Raw genomic sequence first — 25,912 nt, forward strand, 5'->3', positions numbered from 1 at the left:
TGCTCTCATGCATGTACATACACATCACAGCCCACATCTGGAGGTCAGAGGAGAACTTTGGGGAGTCTGTCCTCTTCTTCCGCCCTGCTGAGGCAAGACATCTCTTGCTTGTGCTACGCACTGTGTACTCTAGGCTCGCTGGCCCAGTAGCCTCCAGGTGAGCTACTTGCCTCCATCTCCATCTCTCTATAGGATGCTGGGATCACAAACAGGTCCCACCACACTCTGATTTTTATGTGGATTCTGAAAATGGAGCATATGTCCTCAGGCTTGCAGAGCCCCCAGCCTCCTAAGATTTTCTGTGTTAAGGTCTCCTGATGTTGCCCAAGTATTCCACTAGAGAAAACCAGCCATTTATTCAGCCATCCCCTCACTCGGGAGTGGTTTTGGAACACCCTTTTAGGCCAGGTGTTGTTCTAGGCATTAAGGGTACCAAGAGTGAGGAACAGATGAAGTCTCTCAATATAAAAAAATGAAAGATGTCTTCATAGGTGAGCTGTCTACTCAGGGTTATGAATATAGAGTTGTTTATATTCTTCTTCCTTCTCTTACTATAGCAATCAGAAAAGACTAGAAGTAAGTGAAGGTAAAAATTCTGTCCTCAGAGAGAGAAAAAACTCTCCTAATTTAGTCTGTGAATGTGCAATAAGAAGAGATCATAACAGAGTGTGAAGGGACCGGGCCTACCTTTTAACAAGAGCTGTCAGTTTCTGAAGAGGATAAGGGATGCAGGAGCCTACCTAACATAAATAGGGGATGCACCTAAGGAGTCCTAATCTATAGCACCCCCAAATTCTGTGATTCTAAGGAAAAAAACTGGGCAGTGAGTAATGGGAGGCTTTGGTTCACGCTCCTTTTCCATGGTGTATAGTGTGTTCAGAGTTGTGGGTCACCATTCAAAAACCACAAGAATCTTCACATTTCATATTTGCATTTTCAGACTAAGAAAGCACATGGGGCCCTAAGTAGAACAACGCACACATTTTACATCCTGGATCCAGCTAATTTTTTTTAAACACCATGGCAAATTCTCAAAATGCCCCCAAAATTAAGATTGGTGCGTACACCTGGTCACTTCAGACTGGCAGAACGAGGTTTCAGGGGCACCAGCAACCTGAGAAACAACACAAGCAATGCCCCCCCAAACGCAAATGGCAGACCAGGCTCCAGTCTAAGTGCCTTTCCATTTAGGGCCTTGTGGAACCTTTCCAACTGTCTCAGATGGGTTCTATTGATTCCCAAATGTGGAAACTCGGATGCCCCAGCCTGTGCACGTTTACAGAGCTCCTGCAGATGTTACACTATCAAGCCTAGCCCTTGCTCACTGCCACCTATCAGGAGACAGCAGATGCAATTAGCTCCAACCTGGAGAGGCAGCATCAGAGTGGCTAGCCCACATGCGCCCACGGGCTGCCTTCCCATCCCATCCAGCGTGTTAAAGCCTTTGGACACTTATCCTGACAACGTGATGGGTTACACATCAGCCAACAAACATGGAGACCCACAAAGGCTTCCTTAGTGTTTCCTATAACGCTCTGTCTTGATTTTTTTTTTTTCTTGAAAAACAACGAGCACTTCTGGAGTAATCACGTTGATGCAGACAAGACATAGAATGGCGATTAGCTTGTCAGGGGAGAGACTGGTGCAGAGTGGGTTTCTGAGGATGGATGAGGGTGATGTTTGCACAACACTGCAAATGAGACTTAGCACACTAAACTACCTACTCATAGCCAAGATGGGAAATATCAAGTGTATTTTACCATAATTATAAAATGTATTTTAATCGGGGCCTGGGGAGCTCTGCTCAAACTATGGCACTAACCAAGGACAATACAAGTAGTAAACATCAAACCCCTACCCAGATCTAGCCAATGGACAGGACATTCTCCACAGTTATGTGGAGAGTGGGGACTGACTCTGACATGAACTCTGGTGCCCCATATTTGACCACCTCCTCTAGGTGGGGAGGCCTGGTGGCACTCAGAGAAAGAATAAGCAGACTACCAAGATGAGACTTGATAGCCTATGACCATATAGTGGGGGAGGAGTTCCCCCAAGGTCACAGACCTAGGGGAAGGGAATAGGGTGAAAGTGGGAGGGAAGGAGAAATGGGAAGATACAAGTGATGGGATAACAATGGAGATGTAATCTAAATAAATTAATAAAATTAAAACTTTTAAAAATTAAATGTATTTTTAAAAGTTAATTGATAGGGAAAGATAATTAGTCCCCTTGCTGTTTTATTCAATAAACTATCATATTAGTAAATACACAGTCAAGACTTTTTCTGATGTATCTTACTGGCCCTAGCAAGTCATATCTTCCTCTCCAATAAAAACTAAACGTTCACTTAATGTTTGTGATCTTTAATAGATTCTAAGGATGTAATTATGGAACCAACTTAAAAATAAATTGGCAAATTTGTTAAGGTTTACCTACATCAGAGAGTGATAATAAAGCAAGCAAGGAAATCTAAGATTAAAGTTCTATCATCCATCATGCTGCAGGTGAATTTGACGTTATACATTCTCTGCATTGTTTAAAAATGTAAAGCTGAAGAGATTCACAGTCAGCATATTTAGTACAGGGGCATTATATAAAGCATGCCTTTGTGCTTCTAATCATTTCTCTACACCTATATGAGCCAACGCTATTGATGTCCATTACCTTAAGGTGCAGTGACACACGAGTTCAATATTAATAGATTGCATTTGCAGTGGAGTACTATCACTTTTGAGAATGTTTTTCCATCGATTTTTCTCTTCCTGTATCCGCATCTCACTTAACAGCGGCAGCATCCGCCCACAAGACTGAGCCAGAAACTTAAATAATTCTCTTCTTCATCTCCAAGCTCTAGCTACTGTATTTCATAATAGTCTCAGCGCCTCTTCCTTGGCCTCACTCTCTCATTTGGACTGCCAGGGGAGGTACTTAACTAACCCCCAGACGGCACATGCTCTTTTCAGCCTCCACACTGCACGGAGTTTTCATAACCTGCTTCCAAGAGGGCTTCTGAGTAGAGAAAAACATCTCAAATGACCCTTTACTGCAAACAAAGGGAAAATAATCTAGGGTTCTCAAGACAATCTTTCCACCATCCCATTCGCATCCTCTTCTCTCAGGGAATCTGGACACATAAGGGATTCTGTGCCAACATCTGATCACTCCAGGCTTAGAGTTCTGCTGGTGTGCACTCACAGATGCTTCTCCATGTCAGTTCCCACCACTGGGGGCTGAGGACATAGCTCAGATGGCATAGTGACTGTCAAGTGAGCAGGAAGCCCAGAGCACATAAAACTGGTGGCTGATAGCACACCGTAATCCCAGCACTGGGGAGGTAGAGGCAGGAAGATCACAAGTTCAAGGTCATCCTCCGAATGTGAGGCCATACTGGACCACATGAGATCCTCTCTCAAAAATAAAGCCTCACTGATACCATAATTTCACAGTGCAGGAGAAGGAGATGTCTCAAGGTCTAGGGGAAGGAAAAGCTATTTCCGGGCATTGCCACAGACAGTTCCACAGAGGACATAGTAGGTGAATAAGGGAAATCTCTCACATTCCAGCATCACATGTACCCGCACCACAGCAGATGGGGACTATTGATGGCCTGAACTATCATCACCAATTGACCAAGGCTCCATATCTTAAGATATAAACTTGTAATAATTATAGAAAAACAGAATTTTCTATAATAATACCCAGATGTCTGTAAGCAACCACCCAAGAATGGGGCATTGTGGGCTATGAAGAAGATTAGAATATATGAGGTCAGTGATGTTGCCATGTAAGGGTGAGGTCAGAAGAGGTCAGAGGTCACATTGATGGCATCTGCCTTATAAACTCCTTGCTATAATCTCACTGGTGCTTTATTTTTTTATTTTATTTTTTATTTTATTAAGGAAGGAGAGATAGAATTGTCTGAGATGATGAATTCTGGACCAAGAGCAGCTTTCCCTCATTTTACACTCACAGTAAATGCCCCTTGTTGGCCCCAAAAGTCTTTTCTAAGCATTCTTCTCATCCCAGAATTCCGATGTGGTCATACCCACAGGTCAGAGTTGGTGTACGGACACATGTATGTACACACACATGCATTAGTCATTTTGTTCCCAAGTACTCAGCCCAGAGCACCCAGATACTCTTCTGCCCAGGCTTTCTTACCAGTTTGTCACTAAGTTAGTATAATGGACACAGAAGAAACAGACATTTTGATGCCCTTGGAGGTGTAGCCTGGGCCCGTGACGCAGGGAGTTTATTAAAATCTCACATTTAAAAACTGCACATGATTTCACTCCTTAACTCGTCGACTTGTCCTAAGAATAGACTTTTCTGAACATCTTACTGCTAGAGAAATATTGCCTTTTGTCAAGCCTGGTGGTCAGTGCCCTTGGCCCTTAGCCAGGTGACGGCAAACCTGTTTGAGGACACAATGCCCGCAGCTCTGAAAGCCACATGCACTCTCAGAGAAGCAGCCACTCTGCAGACACTGATTTTGTTTGTGACATAAGAGCAGTTTAGAGGCCTAAGGCCAGGGGAAAAAAAGAGATCTCTGAGCACCTTCATCACTGTTCTAGAAACCCAGGGAGCTTGAGAGTCAAACAAAAGCAAAACCAACAAGTAAACAAACTAGAAAAAGATGCTAAGATGGAGAAACAGGGTTCCCAGCCAAGTCACCTCCAAGCCTTGTCGTGCTAATTCTCACTCCAAAAACCCAGCTCAGTAGCCACTTCCCATAAGAGTTATTCTCATTTCTCCTTTCTGCTGGATGCATCGCATAACATCCTGTATAAATCGCTATTAGATTTCTTCACATTCATAATAATTTACCCATGTCTTTAGTGTCTCCTATTAGACTACTTTATGAGCCATTTTGTCTATAAATATTAATTTGAAATGTATAATTAGTGCATGTTCATTTTGTTAATCAAGCCTATCATATGGTAGGATGATTATGAATGAAACAAATGGGAAAATGCTTCCAAGTGTTGGGGTTGCTTGCTATTTTGCTATTAGACCTTTGCTATTTCGGGGTAATATGAGTCATAAGGTATAAAACCTCAGTGGAGGTTCAGCTTCTGAAAAACTCTAAAGCCAGAAACACTGACTGCCAAGAGGACATTCTCCCAAGTGAAAAATCCCATACCACGACACTTTGTTTCACACACAAAATCTTCATGGAACTGCACAAGATTGCCTCTGGGTTTTGTGCTAAATGCATCTATGAGGTGTAAATGAATTCTATGTTTGTCCCGGGACACCATCCCCAAATATCCCATGGGTATGTGAATTTTCCAAATCTTAAAACAATGCCGAGCCTAGAACGCTTCTGTTCCCAGGTGTTCTGGGTAAGAGACACTTGGCCTGTACTGAAAAGGATTTCAGAATCAGTGGCCAGGACACAGTGACCTGCACTCAGCAGGCAGCAGCAGGTGGATTTCTGTGAGTCTAGCGCAGCTACATGGGCTACATGGTGAGTTCCAATCTCAGAGGAAAAATAAAAAAATAAAAAGAAACTAAATAAATAAACAATTTTAAAAACCCATGAAATCCAAAAGGGAAATGTAAAGAATACTTGAGTTGGGCGGAATGACTCATACCTATAATTTCAGCATATGACATGGGTAGTGGAAGCTAGAAAATCAGTAGTTCAGAGACACCCTCAGCCACTTAATGACTTTAAGGCCAGCCTGGGCTACATGAAACCACAGTCTTAAGACCAAACCAATGTGAGGTTAAGAAAGTTCAAAGTTCCCACTTTAAAGGCAAGCCTTTTTGGAAAGGCTCCTGATAGCCCTGTAGCCTCTGCTTGACCTATGGAATGATGGGAAAGAGTTGCTTTACTTCTTCTTACTTGAACAATTAGTTCACCAATGTCTTTAAATTTTACAGAAAATGACAGCCTAAGTTGTATTGCCTTCCCCCAGTGAAGCCCCTCTCTGAGGGCAGAGCTGCCAGCTGAGTGGCAGGCACTATGGAAGAAGAGCAGTTAAAGGCAACTTTGTCAAGGTAATGTGAGAAACAAAACAAAACAAAAACAAAAAACAAAAAATGTCCGCAAAACCCAAAACCACTGCTATCAAGGACATCCATCCAATTCATTTTTGAAAATCATTAATAAAACTCATCTACCCTCAAATGGCTCTCACCATATCTGTCAAAATTGAATTGGTGTTCGAGTTAGCAGCCTGGGCCAAGGACAACGTAAAGTGGTATTACGTGGATAGTTTCTGCTGATTACTGTCATAGATATAGATGGAAGTACTAATTCCTACTGTACTTGATTTAATGTTACTCACATGAATTTTATATAAAAGAAAGAAATCCAACTTCCAAGCCCCTTGAACAGTTGTGGACTCTACAGACATTAAAAGCTTTGTTAAAATGTGCTATGACCCAAATATGGATTAGAACCATTTTATGTAGCTAATGAAAGAGACAAAAGAAGGCATTGAATTATGAAGCGCTGGCACACAGGGAACATGCTCGCACACTGGACCTCTGGTAAAGGTCACTGGGACTTCTGGAGACAGAACTTCTAGAGACAGCTTGTAGAGACCGTGAGCTGACTCAAGGACAAAGAAGCATTATTTCATTTGATGTAAGTCGAACAAGCTTGCTATGTCCATATACATACGTTATGGACCCAAGTCATTGCCAACGAAAGGGTAGGTAAGACCCAAACCATACCTGACCATAGGAACAACATGGCTTAAACACACATTCCTGAAAATGTATGTTTGTCACCAGCTAAAACTTGATCCCAACTCTCTGGCTTAGGGGACACCCCAGTTGGCCTAGTGAGATCTCACAGAGTTCTCTTTTGTGTGTAGTCTATGATCCTGGCTGGAAGCAAAGGGGAATTAATTGTGCAAATCCCTTGTAACTCTTACTCAAGTTCACCAGATGACAGCCCACACGTCAGCTAATCTCCATTGACCATCTACACAAAAGATAATGTATGAAGTTTATAAAGATTGCTCACAGCTGCCTGCCAAGGACCAGGTACCAAATAAATGTTCGCTTCTTTCACCTTCTTTTTTCTCCCTTTTCCCTGGCCACTCTTTGTTTCCCAAAGTAAAGAGTACATTTTTATTTTATTATATATATATACATATATATATTATACATACACATTTATACATATATATACACATGTATACACACACACATACACATATATATACATGATAAAAGAATATCCAGTTAAGTCCTTGCGCTTAGTACCTGAACACTGCATTGCAATCTCGGGGCTGGTTGTACAGAGGGGGGAAGTGTATAAATGTCCCACATATCTGAGGGAAAACCCTGAGCTAAATTCTTCTTCATTTAGATAAAGTTAATGTGAATTCTTTGGAAAATCCCCAGGGTGAGGAAAGAACATTTCAGCCCACAGATCTGACTCAGCTCCCTGCTCGGTTTCATTCAGCCTGGGGCTAAGGAAGCCCAGGGCAGCCCTCTGAGGAACCCCGGCATGCTCCCCTGTGCCCTTGAGGCTGCTGGGGTCACCTCATTTAGAAAAGTCTTGGACAGCCTGAGGACCTAAGTGGCTTTAAACATGTGAAGCCTAATTTCTGAGAGAACTAAAGGGGAAAGCTCAATCTTATTCGGGATTCTAGACCACAAGACTCTGCCTTTCTGCCTACCTCTCTTTTCGTTACAATCCCAATACCCCACCCCCCAAATCATGTGCTTCCTCAGCAATCTTTCCTCCCTCTGTGTACACCTCTCCTCTGGAACTCTATCTTTCTTTCTTTTTTCTCTTTTTCTATTCTATTTCCCTCCACCTCTTCCCCCTTTCTATCCATGTCCACTCCGGGATTTAGCTAAAGCACCTTGCCTTCACTTCACTTGCCCCATCTGTGTCAACAGGCATGCCCTGCCTGTCTTTCCTAGCACCTCTCCCTCTGAGGCTCTGCCTATTGCTTCATTCCCTCCTTGCAAAATGAGGCTGAGCCCCACAGCCCCTGATTCAGTTTCTTTTGTTTTTAAGCTGTATTTCAATGGCAGAAGGGTAGTGTGGTGCAATGGAGAGCTCCCGGGATGTGGGAGTCTGAGACACAGCTTTGGCCTTGCTCAGCCTACAGGCACTCAAAGGCTGAGTCTGGAACTTCCGTCTGGCAGAATGGTGGCTGTTTTTCACTCTTAACACATTTTGGTAAAAGCTCCTTTCAGGAATTGTGGTGGTTTGAATAAAAATGGTTCCCATAGGCTCATAGGCAGTGGCAATATTAGGAGGTATGGTCTTGTTGGAGAAAGTATGTCATTGAGGTTTCAAATGCTCAAGCTAGGCCCAGTCTCTCTCTCCCCCTCCCTCTCTCTCTCTCTCTCTCCCCCTCCCCCTCCCTCTCTCTCTCTCTCTCCCTCTCCCCCTCCCCTCCCTCTCTCTCTCCCTCTCCCCCTCCCTCTCTCTCTCTCTCCCTCTCCCCCTTCCTCTCTCTCTCTCTCTCTCCCTCTCCCCCTCCCTCTCTCTCTCTCCCTCTCCCCCTCCCTCTCTCTCTCTCCCCCTCCCTCTCCCTCTCTCTCCCCCTCCCTCTCTCTCTCTCCCCCTCCCTCCCTCTCTCTCTCTCTCTCCCTCTCCCCCTCCCTCTCTCTCTCTCCCCCTCCCCCCTCTCTCTCCCCCCCTCTCTCCCTCCCCCTCCCTCTTGCTTTCCAATCCAGATGTAAAATTCTCAGCTACCTCTCGAGCCCACATCTGCCTGCATGTTGCCATGCTTCCCACCATAATGATAATAGACTAAACTTCTGAAACTGTAAGCCAGTTCCAATTAAATGCCTTCCTTTCTAAGAGTTGCTGTGGTTGTGGTGTCTCTTCACAGCAATAGAAACCCTAATTAACACAGGAATCAATGTTCCTGGGTGTTTTTATTGTGATTTAATAAAAACTGAACAGAGTAGATCACTGCCTTTAAAAAATAAATAACACAAATGGCCTTGTGGCCCTATTCCTAATGCACAATACCTTCAAATGTGATTATTTCTGGGGCTTATTTATTTTAAAATATAGTACCTGCCTTCTTAAAATATATTTTAATCCCTTCAGAGAAATAAGTAATCTAACTCTTATTTAAAGACTCTGAGTATGCAAACATCCAATTACCAACAATACATGTTTGACTTTAAAAGACTGTACAATTTCTAGGAAATATGTCTTCATCCATTTTTGTTCTCCTAGTGAGATACTTGATGCTAGGTAAGATATAAAGAAGAAAGATTCATTTGGCTCACAAGTATGGTGAATGCAAATCCAAGTAGCATGATGCTCCTCAGGTGAGCACTCTCTAGATGATGCTACTCTTCAGATGAGCACTCCCTAGATGACAGTGCTCCTCAGGCGAGCACTCTCTAGATGATGCTACTTTTCAGGCGAGCACTCCCTAGATTATGGTGCTCCTCAGATGAGCACTTCTTAGATGATGATGCCTCTCGGATGAGCACTCCCTAGATGAAGATGCTCTTTGGGAGATGAGACCTCCCTACACTATGCTACTCCTCTGTGTGCACTCCCTAGATGATAGTGCTCCTCAGGCGAGCACTCCCTAGATGATAGTGCTCCTCTGGTGAGCACTCCCTAGATGATTATGCTCCTCAGGTGAGCACTCCCTAGCAAAATGGACATAGCCATGAACAAGATCCAAAATGTACTGTAATAATGCAGATTTGTCCTTTCTCCCACTTCTGGTGAAATAAAATAGAAACACTCCTCTAACACCATGAATTCAATTTAAAAATAAATAAATAAACTCATGTAACTTCAATCCTAATAATTCAAGCATGCTGGGTTGCAATTTCCTCTTCAATTATGTAGAATAAAAAGCTTTGTTAAACAAATTAGTGGTGATAAACAACAGCAACCTTAACACTTCTGTAAACAGGGTACATAAAGGCCACTGTCTGGGTTGGAGGCAAAGTTAGTTAATTTATTCTCAGCAGAATGGGTGCAGGAGGCATCTGGTGTCACAGTTCAGGTAATGCTCTGTCACTCCTGCGGCTGAATCCTCATGCCCTGCACAGCTCTCCCTCACAGCCTGACACAGTCCTGCTTTGCTGCATTTATCTTAATATCATCTCTTCAGCTTCATACCCTGTGTGTGTGGTTAGTGTTTCACCAAATATTTGTTTGACAAACAAAAGCAAAATTGTATTGAACTAGGAAACTCCAGCTGCTAGGTAAACAGTGATCTATTTGAAAGTGTCTGGGGTCACTGAATTCTAAAGAGTTAGAAAGTTATTTATAACCATAGAAGGATTGGGGGAGGGTAGACACAAATTTGTGTACACAGTGGTGTTAGAGTACTCCTCTGGGAAACGATTTCAAAGCTTTCATCAGATTCTCAACAAGTGTCTGTAATTCTGAAAAGACTTTAACAAATTACTGATCTAATGTATCTCCTCTCTTCTAACCCCTTGGTCACAGAACCAACCAACACCGCTGATTACATACCCCAGTAACAGGTGTCTCTTCACATGCGGGGCAGTGTAGACTATCCCACATTATAGCTCTGATAACACTGACTCCCTGTCCTTTCCCAGGAGCCACCACGAAGCCACAGGGGTCATCCTCTGTTATCACCTAGACATTTCCTGCTTAGTCCCCAAGCCATCTGACCATAGTGTGTGTGTGTGTGTGTGTGTGTGTGTGTGTGTGTGTGTGTGTGTGTGTGTATGTGCGCGCGTGCTGTCATAACTTTTTGTATGCATGCTGTAAGTCCTACTACAGTTAAAATTTCTCTTGTTTCTGCCCCAACAATGCACTCAAGGCTCTTCTAGGCCCTGCACAGCTCGCCTGTTTTTTTGGTGTGTGCTGAATCTAACAGTTCATCTTTTTAGGGATGGTTGTCTCTCTCCATTGAGAACCAGCAATTAACAAATATCATTGCCTTTTGCCTTTTTTTTTTTTTTTTCTGTATAAGTGACACAGTTCTGTAGCCATGACCCTCTGAGTTTATTCAAGTTAGCCTGAGCTTTCTTAACAGCATTTTGCTAGTATGTTACTAAATTCCTTTTTGAATCCAGCAAATCATTGCTTCTGGCTGAGGCTCATGTGTAAGGACATTGTATCTACCTGGTTTTAGCCACCACCATCCCCTTAACAATTTCATAACTGCTCTAATTTAGATTTCAGGCAGGTTAACATTCTACTTAATATGCAACTTTTACTGTCCACATTATAAAATGGACGTTGCACAAGAAAAGCCCAGCAGAGCAAGGTCATCAAGAAAAGAGATCCAGAATCAGAAGTTCGAGGCCTCGGGTTGCCATGTATTAGCTGTGTGACTTCAGACATGTCACACACTCCCTCTCTAACTTCCATGGATGCTGTAAATAACCATGCGTTCTGCATTAAAGTGATAAGGAATAAATGCCAATAGTCTGGCAGTGCATGCATGGTAAATTCTGTATTAAGAATTTTGTGCTCATATTTAGTGTCTACATAAAGATAGAGTCAGAATTGGGAGTATTGGAAATGGGAAAAATTGCTCCAGATCTTAAGATATATCTAATTACTTCTCTCTGAAGACCATAACTGAAGCCAGAACTAGAAAGAAAGCAAGTCCTGCAAAGGTTCCATGCTGCCGAGCGAAGGCTTTTGTGGCTTATCCACTTCTGTTTCCAGCCTGTGCTCTCTCCCTCTGGCTCAGGCTGGCTGTCCCTGTCCCTACCATTATCCTCAAGTTCACCGACCTTTGTTCTCGTCTCCCAACTCTCTTGTTGAGCTAGCTCATCCACTGAGATGTGGTGTCCACTTCAGATACCGCTTTTGTCAAATGAAACTTTGCCAACTTAGTTCTTCCATTTAGGTTTTGTTGTTGTTGCTGCTGCTGCTGTTGTTACTTGCTGTGTTTATTTCATTTGATTTTGTTTTATTTAAACAGGGTCATCTCATATAAACCAACCTGGTGTCCAGTTCGTAACCCCGCTGTTTCAATGTCCCCAGGGCTACAATGGCAGGCCTGTGCCTTCGAGTCTGGTTCTTTAGAGCTTTTACTTCTTTGAGTTTTTCTACTTCTATTTTATTAAGTGCATTTGCGATTACTTATTAAACTATTTTTGTGGCAGCTCCTTTCAAATCATACCCAGGTAATTCCTAATTGTAATGTTGGAATACCTTTCATCACTCAGGTTCATGTTTGCTCTTAAAATAACAATTGGTTAGTTTTTGGGTTTGTTTTGTTTGTTTGTTTGATTGTTGATTTTCAGACACACAGTTATTTTTACTTCATGTGTATGAATATATGTATATGCACCACATATGTGCCTGGTGTCCAAGGATGTCAGAGGAGGACACTAGATCTACTGAAATTGGAATTGTAGATAGTTGTGAGATGCCACGAGGATGCTGGGAACCAAACTTGGGTTCTCTGAAAGAGCAGCCAGTGCTCTTAACCACCGACCTGTCTGTCCAGCCCCATAACAATTATTTTCTAGTTGTAACCTGGACCTATGAGAATACAGGCCTGACTGACATACTTTGATACCTCAGTGAAGATGGGTGCCTTCCTAGAGGCTGATGGGTAGAAGGGTACAGGCCTAGAGGCTGATGAGTAGAAGGGTGCAGGCCTAGTGGCTGATGGGTAGAAGGGTGCAGACCTAGAGGCTGATGGGTAGATGGGAGCCTGCTAGAGGCTGATGGGTAGAAGGATGCCTGCCCAGAGGCTGATGGATAGATGGGTGCAGGCCTAGTGGCTGATGGGTAGAAGGGTGCAGGCCTAGAGGCTGATGGGTAGATGGGTGCCTGCTAGAGGCTAATGAGTAGAAAGGTACCTGCCCAGAGGCTGATGGGTAGATAGGGAGTGAGCTTCTCTACTTAGCATCTTTGCTACTGAGTGAGCAGTGGTGAAACTCCTGAGTCTCTGCTTGGCTCCCCTTACTACTGCACTGGCTAGCCATCAGGTTAGCTTGTTCCCTTATGGGCCTTTAGTAGTTTAAGACATGATGCTCAATCCTCCTAAAGCTGCAACCCTTTACAATTCCTCATATTGTGGTGACCCCCCCCCAACCATAAAACTATTTTCATTGTTGCTTAATAACTCTAAATTTGCTACTGTTATAAATTGTAATGTGAATATCTGTGTTTTCAGATGGGCTTAGGTGACCCCCTATGGAAGGTTCATTCAACCCACAGGTTGAGAAGCACTGGCTTAAGGGACAAATGTTTCAGTTTTTTGGTTGGAATTGGCCTTCCATTTGTTTCATGATGCTCTCTAGGCAGAACGGTTGCTGTCTAAAAGCATCAGATCCAGCTGGTGCTTTTTTCTTGGGAGGAAGGTCTGGCTTTGGGTGCATGTTTTTTGTTCATGGCCTTTGGTGCCTTCTTGTTGCTAGATTTCCCCGGATCTAGTGTTAGATATTTTAAGAAAAAGAAAGCCTCGAGAGTTTGTTGCTATGTCCAACTTTACATCACAAGGTTCCTAGAAAGCCCGACTTCCCTCCACATTTCAGGCTTTTTATACTTATCTTATATTTAACACTCAGGGCTTCTTGGCTTTCATTTAAGCAGGAAGGAACGGGGAAGTCTGTGCTCTCCATCTTTCCAGAGCATTAGATTAGGTACCTACACTAGACTTTAACTGGGTTGTAGATTCCACACAGTCACAGAATGGGCAAGTGTAGGAGCCACTGCACATCCACTATTTCACAGCCTGCCTCTTCCAGGCCAACTCCTACACATCCCTGAGACTGCCTCTGTAAGCTCCTATTTAATCTGCCCTTTGGCTGGGACACTCCCCCCTTTAAGAGACCAGGTGCTTTTGTGCCTGTGCAGTCAAGCAAATCTTGACAGACATAAGAGTTTGTACCATTCCTTTAAGCACTTGTTGTGCCCTGCCCTGAGCTTTTCCTTTTGTAGGCGTTGGTCATTCCTCCCAACTACAGTGTCACACACTCTACAGGAAATGGGGATAAAAACACAACTTATGCTCCTCTGCTCCCTCAACTTCTAGCTCAAGATCAAGAAAATGAGGTAGCTCTGTAAATTCATATGATGGCTTGAGTAAGAATGGCCCCCGCACGTTCATATGTTTGAATAGTTGGGCCTCAGTTAGCGGAGCTGTTTAGGAAGGATTAGGGTGTGTGGCATCATTGAGGGAAGTGTGGCATTTTTGGAGGAAGTGTGGTGTCCTTGGAGGAGGTATGACATCATAGGAGGAAGTATGGCATGGTGGGAGGAAGTGTGGCATCATTGGAGGAAGTGTGGCATGGCTGGAGGAGGTGTGTCACTGAGGCAGGCTTTGAGAGCTCATAAGCCCATGCCAAGCCCAGGGCCACTCCTTCTTTGCCTACAGATCAAGACGTAAGTTCTTAGCTACCACTTCAGCACCGTGCCTGGCTGCCTGCTGCCACAATCCCCATTATGATGATCAATCCTCTGAAATTTCAAACATTCCCCAGTCAGATGCTTCCTTTTGAAAGTTGGCTTGGTCAGGATGTTTCATCACAGCGATAGAACAGTGGCCAAGAGAACTGGTGCTTTCTCTAGCTTTAACTTGCATTTGATGAGCTTGCTGCCAAGGTTAGAGGTCCATAGATGTCCACTTGTGAGCCAGAAGTCTGAAGACCTCACTTTGAGAAGTACTTCCTTTTCAGAGTTAAAAGTCCATGTTAAAGATCCAGGTGACCTTGGCTTTTGCTTCTAATTCCTGTCGACTAGATCTGCAATAACTCACATGCAATTTCTTAGTATCAAAGAATTTGTCTTAAAGAGTAAGCAAAACAAAGTTCAAAAATATTTTAAAATATATACAATATTCAAAAATTCCCTACTTTGAAGATAAAGGCTTTGGTCTATAATTGATTTTATAATAATCTCATTCAGTAAATGAAGTAGCAAATTCACGTCAGGAAATTAGAAGGAGCTGCTTGAGATGAAAATGTACATCATAAGACAACGGGCAAACATGGCCTCATATGAACAAATAACATGCCAGAAACACACAGTTAGTGAGGCAGGGGGATGAAAAACAAATAACATGCCACAAATGCAAAGATAGTGAGGCAGGGGCATGAAGAACAAAGCAGATGGGATTTCTAGCATCACAGAACTACTTAATGAATTCCCAAAATATTTTAGAAATTTTATGTTGAGTTTTTATGGATCTAGATCTGGCAGTAAAGAAAAAAGGGAGAGAGTTCAAAACTAAAAATTAAAAATGTTGGCAGAGCACATGATTAATATTTAAACCACTGACTCAAGATTGCTCACAATGATAAAGTTCTTCAGTATCACATTAGGCATATTTCTCTTTTTTTTTTTTTTTTTTGAAAGTAGGCATAATATTTGTAACAAAAATTCATCTAAAATATGTAAAATTTCACTATGAAAAGTCTTGATTTGCATGATTTAGTACTTATACTGACCCAACTCGGTTGTCTGAATCTCTTTTTTAGAATATCTATTTTTTAAAGTATCAATTTCTACTCTATAATCCAGTATATAAGCTGTTCAAGTTTTCTGGACTACACAATTAAAGCCTGGATTTTGGATATGAACACAAGCCTATGGTAAACAACAGCTGCAGGGCCGGGAGGAGTTTTTAATGGTGGAGAACCTGGGAGGGGTTTAAAAAGCTCCACTTTTGTGGAGAAAGTGTGATAGGTCATTACTTTTAAGTTAACTATGGTTTTAACAATGGATACTATCCCTGGTTTTATTAGGTGGCTTCTGAGAAATATGAAGAAACACAGTGCCCATGGTATCCCATGGCGAGGACAGGAAGTGGCCCTTTTCCAGGAAGGCATGGAGATCTGGCATCACAAATACCTTTCTTTCTGAGCTTCCTCACCAAATCAGCAGTCTCACTCTTGCTTAGATGCTAGTAAGTGACAGACAGTCTCTGTCCACCGTGTCTAGTTACTAGAACACCGTTCTTTTTCACTCAGTGGAAATCCACTTCTCTCAATTATTCCTCTCAGCTCTGCCCTGGGAAGCCTTCTTCTGTCCTTCGTTTGCCTCATCAAATTGACCTTAAGTATCATATCTCACGGGATTCTTCTCTTCTTGTTGACAACGTTGATCTTCTTCCAGCAACTTCCCAAAGGGGATGTTTTTCAAAGGTCTCACTACTTCCTTAGCATTCACAGCTCATCAATGCCTCAAAACATGGCACTCACCCTTGTTATCATTTTCTATTCCAGCCTGCCTACAACAGGCAGGGAACTATTACCTCTCACTGTGTGCACCGGGGACTCTATCAACACTACATGGGATTGCAGAAAAGGGCTTCTATAACGTCACCACGCCACTAGCTCATAGGTAGTTCATTACAATCCTCAGTGTTCCCAAACCCAATGAGGAACATTTTAACTTTCACTTCCTACATTCTGCACATATTAAACAGACTTTCCTGAACCTATACTCAAAGTTTTATAGGTATGGCTTTATGGACACCATTCTTGTCTCCCCTTCAAAGCTCCTAAAGATACCAGCTACCATGTCATTCACCAGCACCCTCCAACATCTGTCCTTGTTCCGTGTTGTCAGCTGTCATCTAGCGGCTCACTTCATTGCTGTCCTCATCACCCTACAATCAGCTCTTCCAATAAGCTGTCCTCTTTGGGATGCCCCATTTCCTCGCTTACTCTTTCAGCTCTCTTTCTTTCTCTAGACCCCTTCCGCTGGCAGACCATAATCCCTTGTTTATCACCTTTGTCTGTGTTTCAGCCTTCCCATCGGATCCCATGATGCCTTGCATATGGCCTTGCATGTGGCCTCGAATCTACAGCCAGGATTACTGTAAAATATAAACAGAAATAACCTAACCATTTACCTACCCTAAACCAAAGTTTGGCTGGATGTGACTGGAAAAAAAAAGAAGAGGAAGAGAAAGAGAAGAAGAGGAGATGGGAGGCTATAGACTATATGGTGACTTTTCTTAAGACCACCATTTCCAAGGAAATCCCAAAAGCTGATCAGAATTCCTATGATTTTCTCTTCCTCCTTTTAGTCTCCCATTGACCTAGACCATAATATTTTCAATCCCCTTTCAATGTTCCAGCAATTGTGAAATTAGTCACTTAGCTTTCAGTTAGGACATCTGGATACCCAAGTGTCTCAGAAATCCTTGACTGTGAAAACTTACTCCCTTGTGACCTCATCTCTCTATCAACAATGACCAAACGTGCATTGCTAGTCAGGACCATTTCCATCCTCACTGAACACTGAAAACTTGACATCTCCATCTGGACATCTGAAACTTCAAAATCAAAAATTCTGAAACCTAACTCCTTGTTTGTCCCTTAAACCCTGCTCTCTCTAAAACCTCCAAATCCAAGTTAACAGCAACCCTTGTCTTATATTTGCTCAAGCCAAGTTCCATTGTACAATCCGAATGATTTTTTTCCTCTCACATACCATCTATAATCCATTGAGATACAGTACCCACTTCAGAATACATATGAAGAATTTATATAGAAACTGACCTCTTTCATCTTCCCTAATGTTATCACTCTGGTTCAAGCCACCATGGTCTACTAACTGCTCATTCCTCCTCCAAATCTACCCCCATCATTCCTGAATTAGATTCTGGACATAATGGGCTATGTACGCTACTTAAATAAGGTCCCCCACCATGAACAAACACCTCTGACCTTTTCACTCAGTGCAAAACGTGGTGGCAAGGGACTAAAGGACAGGATCATACCATTCAGCCTTTGTGCATCTACTGTTCTTCTCAAGCTTGCTTCACCGCCCTTTCTGGTGCTTCTCGAATGTTCCAGGAACACTCACAGTAGACTTGTGCCCAGTATCTGAAATGATCTTCTCTCAGGTGTCTCACCTCCTACAGTTCCCTGATTTGGCACCACCTCAACAAAGAAGTCTGTGTGACCCTCCCTCCAGCCCTCCTTACTCTGTTTCGACTTCCTCCATGACGCTTTATATTCCTTCAGGTGTCCTTCCCAGTTTCAGTCTTCTCTCCTTCCTCCCCCACCCCAGCTTCCTAAATTTACTTTTGAGAAAACAGATTCTTATTTTTCTCTACTATATCCTGGTGCTTACAACAAGATCTGGTATATACCAGAGGTTCACTAGTCAGTAATAGAATTGTAAAACAAATACTATCTTATTAAAAAATAAATCATAAATATACTTTATTTTTTCTATGTACTCTTTTGTGCCTTTTAAATTACAAGACTGCCTAACACACATTTCTTCCCCAAAAACAAACATTTAAATTAAGAAAAAAAGATAATTTTAAGAAGAGCTCATCTTGCTGCTTTTGGGTAAACACTGAAGTATCCTTTTCCTATTAATATGTCACTCTGTGGCATATCAACCATCCTTTGAAAGAATAGTACTCATGCAACTAAAGAGTTTATTTTCTACACCATTCACAAGTTGAGTTTTCGGACTCTGCATATGGTAATTCTGAAAGGGAATGATAATTCAGAACAGAAATATGAAAAAAGAAAGAGCATGTTGTGTGGGCTGTATTTTAGTGGACCATGAATTTCTGGAGATTAACATACTCCTTGTTCTGAAAGGATTTATAATTTCTATAAACTATATTATTAGCTTCTACTCTTGGCCAGAATTATAGATTTTTGCCTTCCAGGATTTAAGAATCAGTTGTTGTTCTGTCTTTGAGAGAGTCTCCATTTTAACTTTCAGGCCTTAGTCATCTTCTCAAAAGATGCTTGGAATAATGCTGAAACCTCTCATGAGCGCCATGAGACATAGGTGGATGTATCTGAGGACCCGATCTCATCACAGCAACTGCGGGGATTTTACTTGCCATGAGCTTCCAGACGTCCCGATTCTTTGAGCTCTTCCAGACAGTCCATTTATGTCACACGTGGCAAACGTGAACTGAGAAGGTCTTCCCTCTCTTTTCTCACACACCATCACCACAGCATCCTCCACAAACAGTCGGCTTTCTAGTTCATGGTTTCTCAGTGTTCTCTTTGATCTCAAGTAGCATTGAAAGAAACAAAAACTCAGCTTTCTTTCTTTCTTTCTTTCTTTTTTTTTACGGTGTTCTTTATGATGATCTTAGTGGAGAGAGTTCACGTGTTGATATATTAGTCTCTTAAAAATACTGCTTTTAAGTTCTCCAGTACATTTTTTCAAAGCTATTTTGTTCACTATAAAAATAATTTAATTATAAAGCCATAAGGCACTGTGCAAGCTTCCAAAAGGTGGAGGCAATCAACAGTCCTACCTCTGTGAAACCTACGAACCACATGAAGACCAACATGGCATGTTAACCCTAAGAGTGGAGTAATGGCACATGTATCTTAGCGGTAACCAACAGCCCTTTAATTGGACTTATAACCCACTCAACAAGAGGGAGACCATGTCTGCCTCTAGAACCTACCTAACTACTCAATGCTAGTGAAGTCATGATTGTTGGAGAATGAGCAGCAACTAATTTATAAACCAGAATAATCCCTAACAACAGTCTATACACATCTATGCATATACTGACAGGTGAGTGTGATGTTCATCCCCACATCAAGGAAATTTCTCTTTGCAACAAACAGAGATCACTAGAGAAAACCACAATCCATCCAAAATCCAGAGTTGTAGAGCCCAGGACCAATGATACATTCACAAAATACTGCCACACCCAAGGCTCTGGAAACATTGCAGAAGGAGTGGAACGATGGTAAGAGCCCGAGGATCAGGAAGCTTCCTTCACACTTGTGTCTCCTAGCAATACCAGAAGCCACACCCATAAATTCTCATCATGACTGTCCAAATGTGAGTTGAGCAATGATGACACCAATGAACATACCAAACTGGATGGAGAAAACATGGCCTCAGCTGTAAACAAAGAACTATAGACAACTGAGGAAAGCTAGGAACAGGAGAAGTATCCTTCTGCAGGTAAGATCACATCAACTGGTTGTCCAGTACCAAATGGTCAGACCTGAGAACATACATACAAGTAGCATTATATAGAACAAACAGGTTATAATTGGAACATATATGCATGAAATAACAATTAGTAAAAAAGGAGGCTATTAATTTGAAGGAAAGGAGAGAGAGAGAGATGAGTTTGGAAAGAAGAAAGGGAAGTGAAAAATGTTGCAGTTACATTATAACTTCAATATATATATATATATATATATATATATATATATATATATATATATATATATATATATATTAACCTGAATCATACTGAACAAAACTGAATCTTGGAATAATATTTAACAGAGTGACTTATTTGAAGAAGGGCAGAATGAGACAAAGAGAATGAAAGAGAAGTGGATTTGTTTTCCATAGCTATATAATCAGAGCAAGCTGTACTCACACTGATGTGCCTTGTGCTGGCCTCAGAAAGCTAACTCGCGCCCTTGTTCCTGTGGAGTGGGAGAATGGCAGCGGCCTTCCAGTCAAGCTGCCAGCAACAATTTGAGAATGAAGAGAATGAAAACTGACACAACAGAAAGTGTTCGGCTAAACTAAACACAAGTATGAACCAGAAAGTGGCACATGTCCTAGGAATCCTTGACCTGGCATTCAGCAGAGACATTTGTTAACGGTTTACCAGGGTAGTTGAACCCCAGACGTTTCTCACTTTAGAGATAAAACTTTTTATAACCCATGCTACCTAGGTTGGACAGTAAATAACCAACAATTTGCTTCCAAACTCTCAATGTTAGAAGTTCATATGCAACCTAGAAAAGGAACAGAGACAAGTCTATTTGGGGGTGGGGGGAGCGGAGGGAGGGCATGGCAAGCAGAGTGAGTTTCCAAAATGGTGACTTCAAAACTATCAAGTTAGCCTGAAAGTCTTGATGATCTAATTTTCAATGTGTTTTTAAGGTACTTCTAAACTTTAATGTAACTTATCCTTCTGTCTCAGTATTCAGAGACATGTGCCATATTTACCTGCCAGAAATGTTAGGCCAGCACTTCTCAACCTGTAGGTCATGACCCCTTGGGAGGCTGAACAACCCTTTCTCAGAGGTCACATATCGGATAGCCTGCACATCAGGTATTTGCATTATGATTCATAACGGTAGAAAATTACAGTGATGAAATAGGAACAAAAAAAATTCTACGGTTGGGGGTCACGTCAGCATGGAGAACTGTATTAAAGGGTCTTAGCATTAGGAAGGTTGAGAGCCACTGGCTTAGATTATGTCCCAAGGCTGTATCTAAAGAAATTAATTGCATTAGGTTTCCAGACTCTTTGACTTGCTCTATAGATTACAAAAGCAATGTGTGCTGTGGCTTCTTCCTTCGATATTACTGTGGCTTTCTCAAACTATGAAAGAGAGAAAACTAGAATTTTTATCTTCTAGAGGGGATTGCCAGAAAGTATTTCAAATTAAAAAATAAAACACACATTTATCAAATACATACTGTAGTGAATACAGTTTCTGAAGACAATGACTGGTAAAGTACTGTAGTTTCCTGGAGGGTACGTGTAAAAATCCTCTACATAATCTAAAGCATGATAGATAGAGAATATAGCATCACATCTGGCTTTTTGAAAAATATGGGCTGGACATGGTGGCGTACGCCTTTAATCCCAGCACTCGGGAGGCAGAGGCAGGCAGGTTGCCATGAGTTTGAGGCCAACCTGGTCTACAAAGTGAGTCCAAGACAGCCAAAGCTACACAGAGAAACTCTGTCTTGAAAAACCAATGATGATGATGATGAAGAAGAAGAAGAAGAAGAAGAAGAAGAAGAAGAAGAAGAAGAAGAAGACCTTCTTGATCCCAGTGATGTATATAGAAAAAAAACTCTTGCTTTTCTTTTTGCAGTTATCTACAGAATCATATCAAGTTTACCTATGGAATGGTACCACTGAGACCATGCACTCCAAACTGGCTTCTCCTGGCCATCCTCCACCCTGTCCTCCACAGAACTTCCCATACAGCCAGCAACTCAATTCCCAAAACAGGCTGTGAGTTAACTTCTTACCATTTAGATTTCTTCAAATGTTCTTTTTAAAAATCCTTTCTGTAAACAAAGGGCCATTCTTCTCTCCCTTTGTTTTTGTGTGCTCCTTTTGACTAGTTCCCAGGGAAAAAAATAACTGATGATAGGAAAAAGGAAAAAAACAAAAACAAAAACAAAAAACACTTGCTCTTAGCATCCTTTGTATAAAACTGTGAGAGGCTGGCAACGGTTCACAGTTAGCAACTCTGACACTCTGCGCCTTCCACATGGCACGGTGAATGTTCCTTGGCCAAAGCCATCATTGCACAAGCCCACTAGCAATTTTAGATGTGAAAGATTATAGCTCAAGAAGATAGTGTTATTTTTTTTTTGTTATTGTTGAGAATTTTTCCACGCTACAAAAGTGGCAGAAGCAGTGAGAATATCTGAAAATTCATTCAGTGTGAGTCTTTAGAGCTTGCTTTAATGAGGTTGAGCTCTACATGTATTTATTCTGGGAGTTTGCTGAGAAATATTTTTTGGAACTATTTCTTGGGGGACTTTAATTACCATCAATGTATAAAAATAAATAACAGAATTTCTGGCCAGATGGCATGATTGGTGGTTCTTTTTCAGGGGAAAAAAAAAAAACGGTTTTTAAAACCTCCGTGTTTGTCACACATGAGAACACTGCGTGCGAAAATGAAGCTGTCTGCTTACAGAGATTCGCACTTAAAGTCTAAATTTCACCTCCATTGAAGTTGAGGCCTAAAGCATTCTTTCAAAAAGGAATAATAAACAAAGTAGCTTTCTTCCCCTTAGAGGAGGACACAGTGACAAAACCACTGGGGGCCAGGAGGCAGATCCACAGCAAAGGCAGGCTTGGGACACCTTGAGCTCAGACGTTCAGAACCTCAGTAAAGCTAGCTTCTATTTATACAGCAAAATATGGAACTGCAAAGTCAAGCAAGGTGCTCCACGGTCTTCACCAGGGTTTTTTTGTTGTTGTTGTTGTTGTTGTTTGTTTGTTTGTTTGTTTGTTTTTTTTTTTCACTAAAATGCCAGATTTCTTTACACTGGAAAAAAAAACCTGCAAAAATAGTACATAAGGAGGCTGGCCCGGCTTTTAATAGGATTTTTTTCAATATATGGCTACTTATTTGGCTGCCATTTCCAACATCTGTGTCTTATAGACCAGTCTATATTGCATAAGAAGTACAGAGCCTGAAGATTTAAAACATTAACCAAGCAACAGTCGTGTGAGAAATCCCTTCATACAGCAATAATCAAGTAGAGTATTCCTATACAAATATGAACACCTCCATCCTTTTAACCTCCTCCCACCCAAACTTAGAGCCTTGTTTGACTTTATTAGTCCTCTTGATGCTCCGAAAAGGAAACCCCTAAATTACTTGACAAAACAAAATAACTTCATAATAAAGATGCTAACTGTGGAAGAAGTCACCTCGCTATTCTGTGCCAGGACATTGTATCTAATTGTAGAGTAGATTTGTAAACGTTTTCACCATTTAAAAAAAGAAATGATCACAGTTGGTTAATAAGCTTGATTTTAATCACTCCGCAATGTGCACTATATCAGAACATTATATTGTGTTATAAATGTGTGTGTCTATATACATATGTCCATTTGAAGCACTTTAGTGCGTGTAACCTAACACAAGACTGCCTTTGCTTAACTGCTTGTCCTTAATGACACTAATGGGAGGTAGGTAAATCTTATAAACAAAAAAGGTACTGTGTGCCGAGTAAAGGTTCTGCTCTGTGAGCCAGGCTCGGCAAAGAAGACTACAGGCACAGACAGCTTTTAGGTTGTTATCATTTGCTTTTTGCTCTTTGCACTTATATGTTTTTATTTCCCCGTCATTTAGACACATGAAGTTGCAAGAGAGACCAAGAAACTATTATTAGGTTTAAATCCCATCCTACAACCCATAGCCATTAATATATGACAAATGAGGCTGTCAACCTTTGGGTCTTTTCACATTTCATTTTTCCTTTCCTTCCCGCACTCCCCCTCCCATCCCATATTCTCTTTCCCTTCTTCCTCCTGCCCTCCCCCATCTTCCTTCATTTCCTTCCCTTTTTATTTCTTGGTGCCTACTTTTTTTTCTTTCCATTTTTTAACACATTCTACAAATCGCCTTTCCTGGGTTAGATCATGTTTGTTCTAGAGCAGAGTTTAGATGACCCGAGACTCTCCACAGAACCTTCCAGAGGGATTGGCTTAAGAAAGGGGTTTCCCTAAATCAGCTGCCAGGAACACACATATGCCAGTCCTACCCCTCCCCCTACCCCCAGTCCCCTCCTCCAGGAACACCCACTACCCAGGCCTCACACTACATTACCAAAACTACACAACTCCTACTCCAGCACAGCAGAGCCTTTCACACAACAGCACAACACAACACCCACTACAGTATTTCTTCTGGAAATAGCGATAACCAGGTAGCCACCACCCTTCCCTACAATGCCTGTCTCTAGCCTCCAACAGCCAGGGCAAGCCTTGGCCCGCAGGTTGATCCCGCCAGGCAAGGATTTGTTCTGACTGCAAAGGGTGAGTCAAGGGAAGAGAGGCTGTACCCCTGACAGTTTTTTTCAAACGCAAAGGCGAGTTCGGACTGCTTGGTAACTGTGCCAGGACCACTAGCCATAACCCCAGCACTCCAATCCACAACTAGAGGACCTTCACATTTGGGGGTTCCAAGTTTAACTACCCCCTGACAGAGTCAGGTAAAGAGCAACTAGGAAATAAAAAAAGGAAGGCTACAACTCCCAACCCTCCTACGATGCTGTCCCTCCGGAATTAAACGCAGGACTCCTTGGGGTTTGTTTTCTGCGCGGGAGAAGGGGAGCGGAGCTGGAAGGGGAAGTGGAGAGGAGTAGGGTGTGGTGGTTCCTTTGAGGGAAGGAAAAGGAAAATTTAAGTCGCTGCTCTACCTCGCTGCCCAAAACCCAGCAGGAGGGTCCTGAGGCAGTGGGCACCGCCGTTGCTTGGTTGTCTTTGGTCGCCAGCGGTGCTCGCCGCGCGCAAACACGCCCAGAAAACCATCACAACCTGTCATGCCCGCCCTGCTACCCCGAGGCCCCAGACAAGAAGGAGAAACTTGTTCCGGGGCGCAGCAGCAGCCAGGCTTGCCAACAAGGACACAATTGTCTAAGATTGAAACAAGAGTAATAATGAAATAACAAGACCAACAGCTTTCTTCCTCCTAGCCACTGGCAGCACACCAGTCGGCTAACATTTACAGTCGCCCGAGGCGAAACCCTGCAAGGGTTGGTGCCCCAAAGAGGCCAGGAAGATGCAGAGGAGAGCTGTGGACTGGGTATCCACAAGAACTAGGGTCCTGGTCTCCATTTGCGGGGTCTCGGTGCCCGCTGGGCTTACCTGTGGATGCAGTTTCCATGGCGACGGGAGGCGACCGGGCGGGGCCGGAGCACAGTTCCCGCGGCGACACTACCTCAGCTCCAGCGCCGGATCCCCAGGCAGGCTCCCCATCCTGCTGCGCTGGCCTGGCCCCTTTCGGCGGCTGCGCTTCGTCCTCCCCCTCCCCCCGGCCCCCGAACCACTGGGACCCGGGACTAGCCAGAGACAGCGGCTCATCTTGCAGATCCGGCGGTGCAGCCATGGCTGGCGGTACCCCGGGCTAGGCGAAGGCTGCTTGGCAAGGCCCAGGTGCGGTGGCTAGAGGTGCAGACGCTCCCCGCTGCTGTCCCCACCCGGACTCCGGGCTCCGAGAGGCTGCAGAGTCTCCGCGCCGCCTTCGCTGCCTCTGCTGCAACTCAGGCCGAGCCGCGACTGCTGCTCTGGGCGCTTCGGCTCCTCCTTCTCCCCCTCCTCTTCCTCCCGGGCCCCAGGGCGGCCGCCGCCTGCGCTCCTCCCCTGCTCCAGAGGCTGCTGGCCGTGCCAGCGCCGCTTCCCTACTCCCAAGCCTGTTATTACGCAGGTGAAAATGGCCTGCTTGGTCCGTATCCTCCCTAGTGCAGGTGGTCAACCCCGGGCCTGCTAATGGCAGGCTCTGATTAAGGGATGTGCCAAATCCACTTGATTCTGCCCTT

At 43.0% G+C, this 25,912-nt stretch overlaps 1 protein-coding gene across 1 annotated transcript in view; it reads right to left on the reverse strand.

Annotated features, from left to right (window-relative positions):
- Rtn1 (reticulon 1) overlaps positions 1 to 25,812 on the reverse strand; it is a 213,529-nt gene extending 187,717 nt beyond the window's left edge. The window contains exon 1 of the mRNA XM_051147319.1: positions 25,242 to 25,812. Coding sequence (XP_051003276.1) covers positions 25,242 to 25,482 — 241 coding nt within the window. The 5' untranslated portion in view covers positions 25,483 to 25,812. The remainder of the gene's footprint in view (positions 1 to 25,241) is intronic.
- Between the last annotated feature and the right edge of the window lie 100 nt (positions 25,813 to 25,912).

Source organism: Acomys russatus, chromosome 1, assembly GCF_903995435.1.
Source record: "Acomys russatus chromosome 1, mAcoRus1.1, whole genome shotgun sequence".
In the NCBI taxonomy this organism is placed as follows: Eukaryota; Metazoa; Chordata; class Mammalia; order Rodentia; family Muridae; genus Acomys; species Acomys russatus.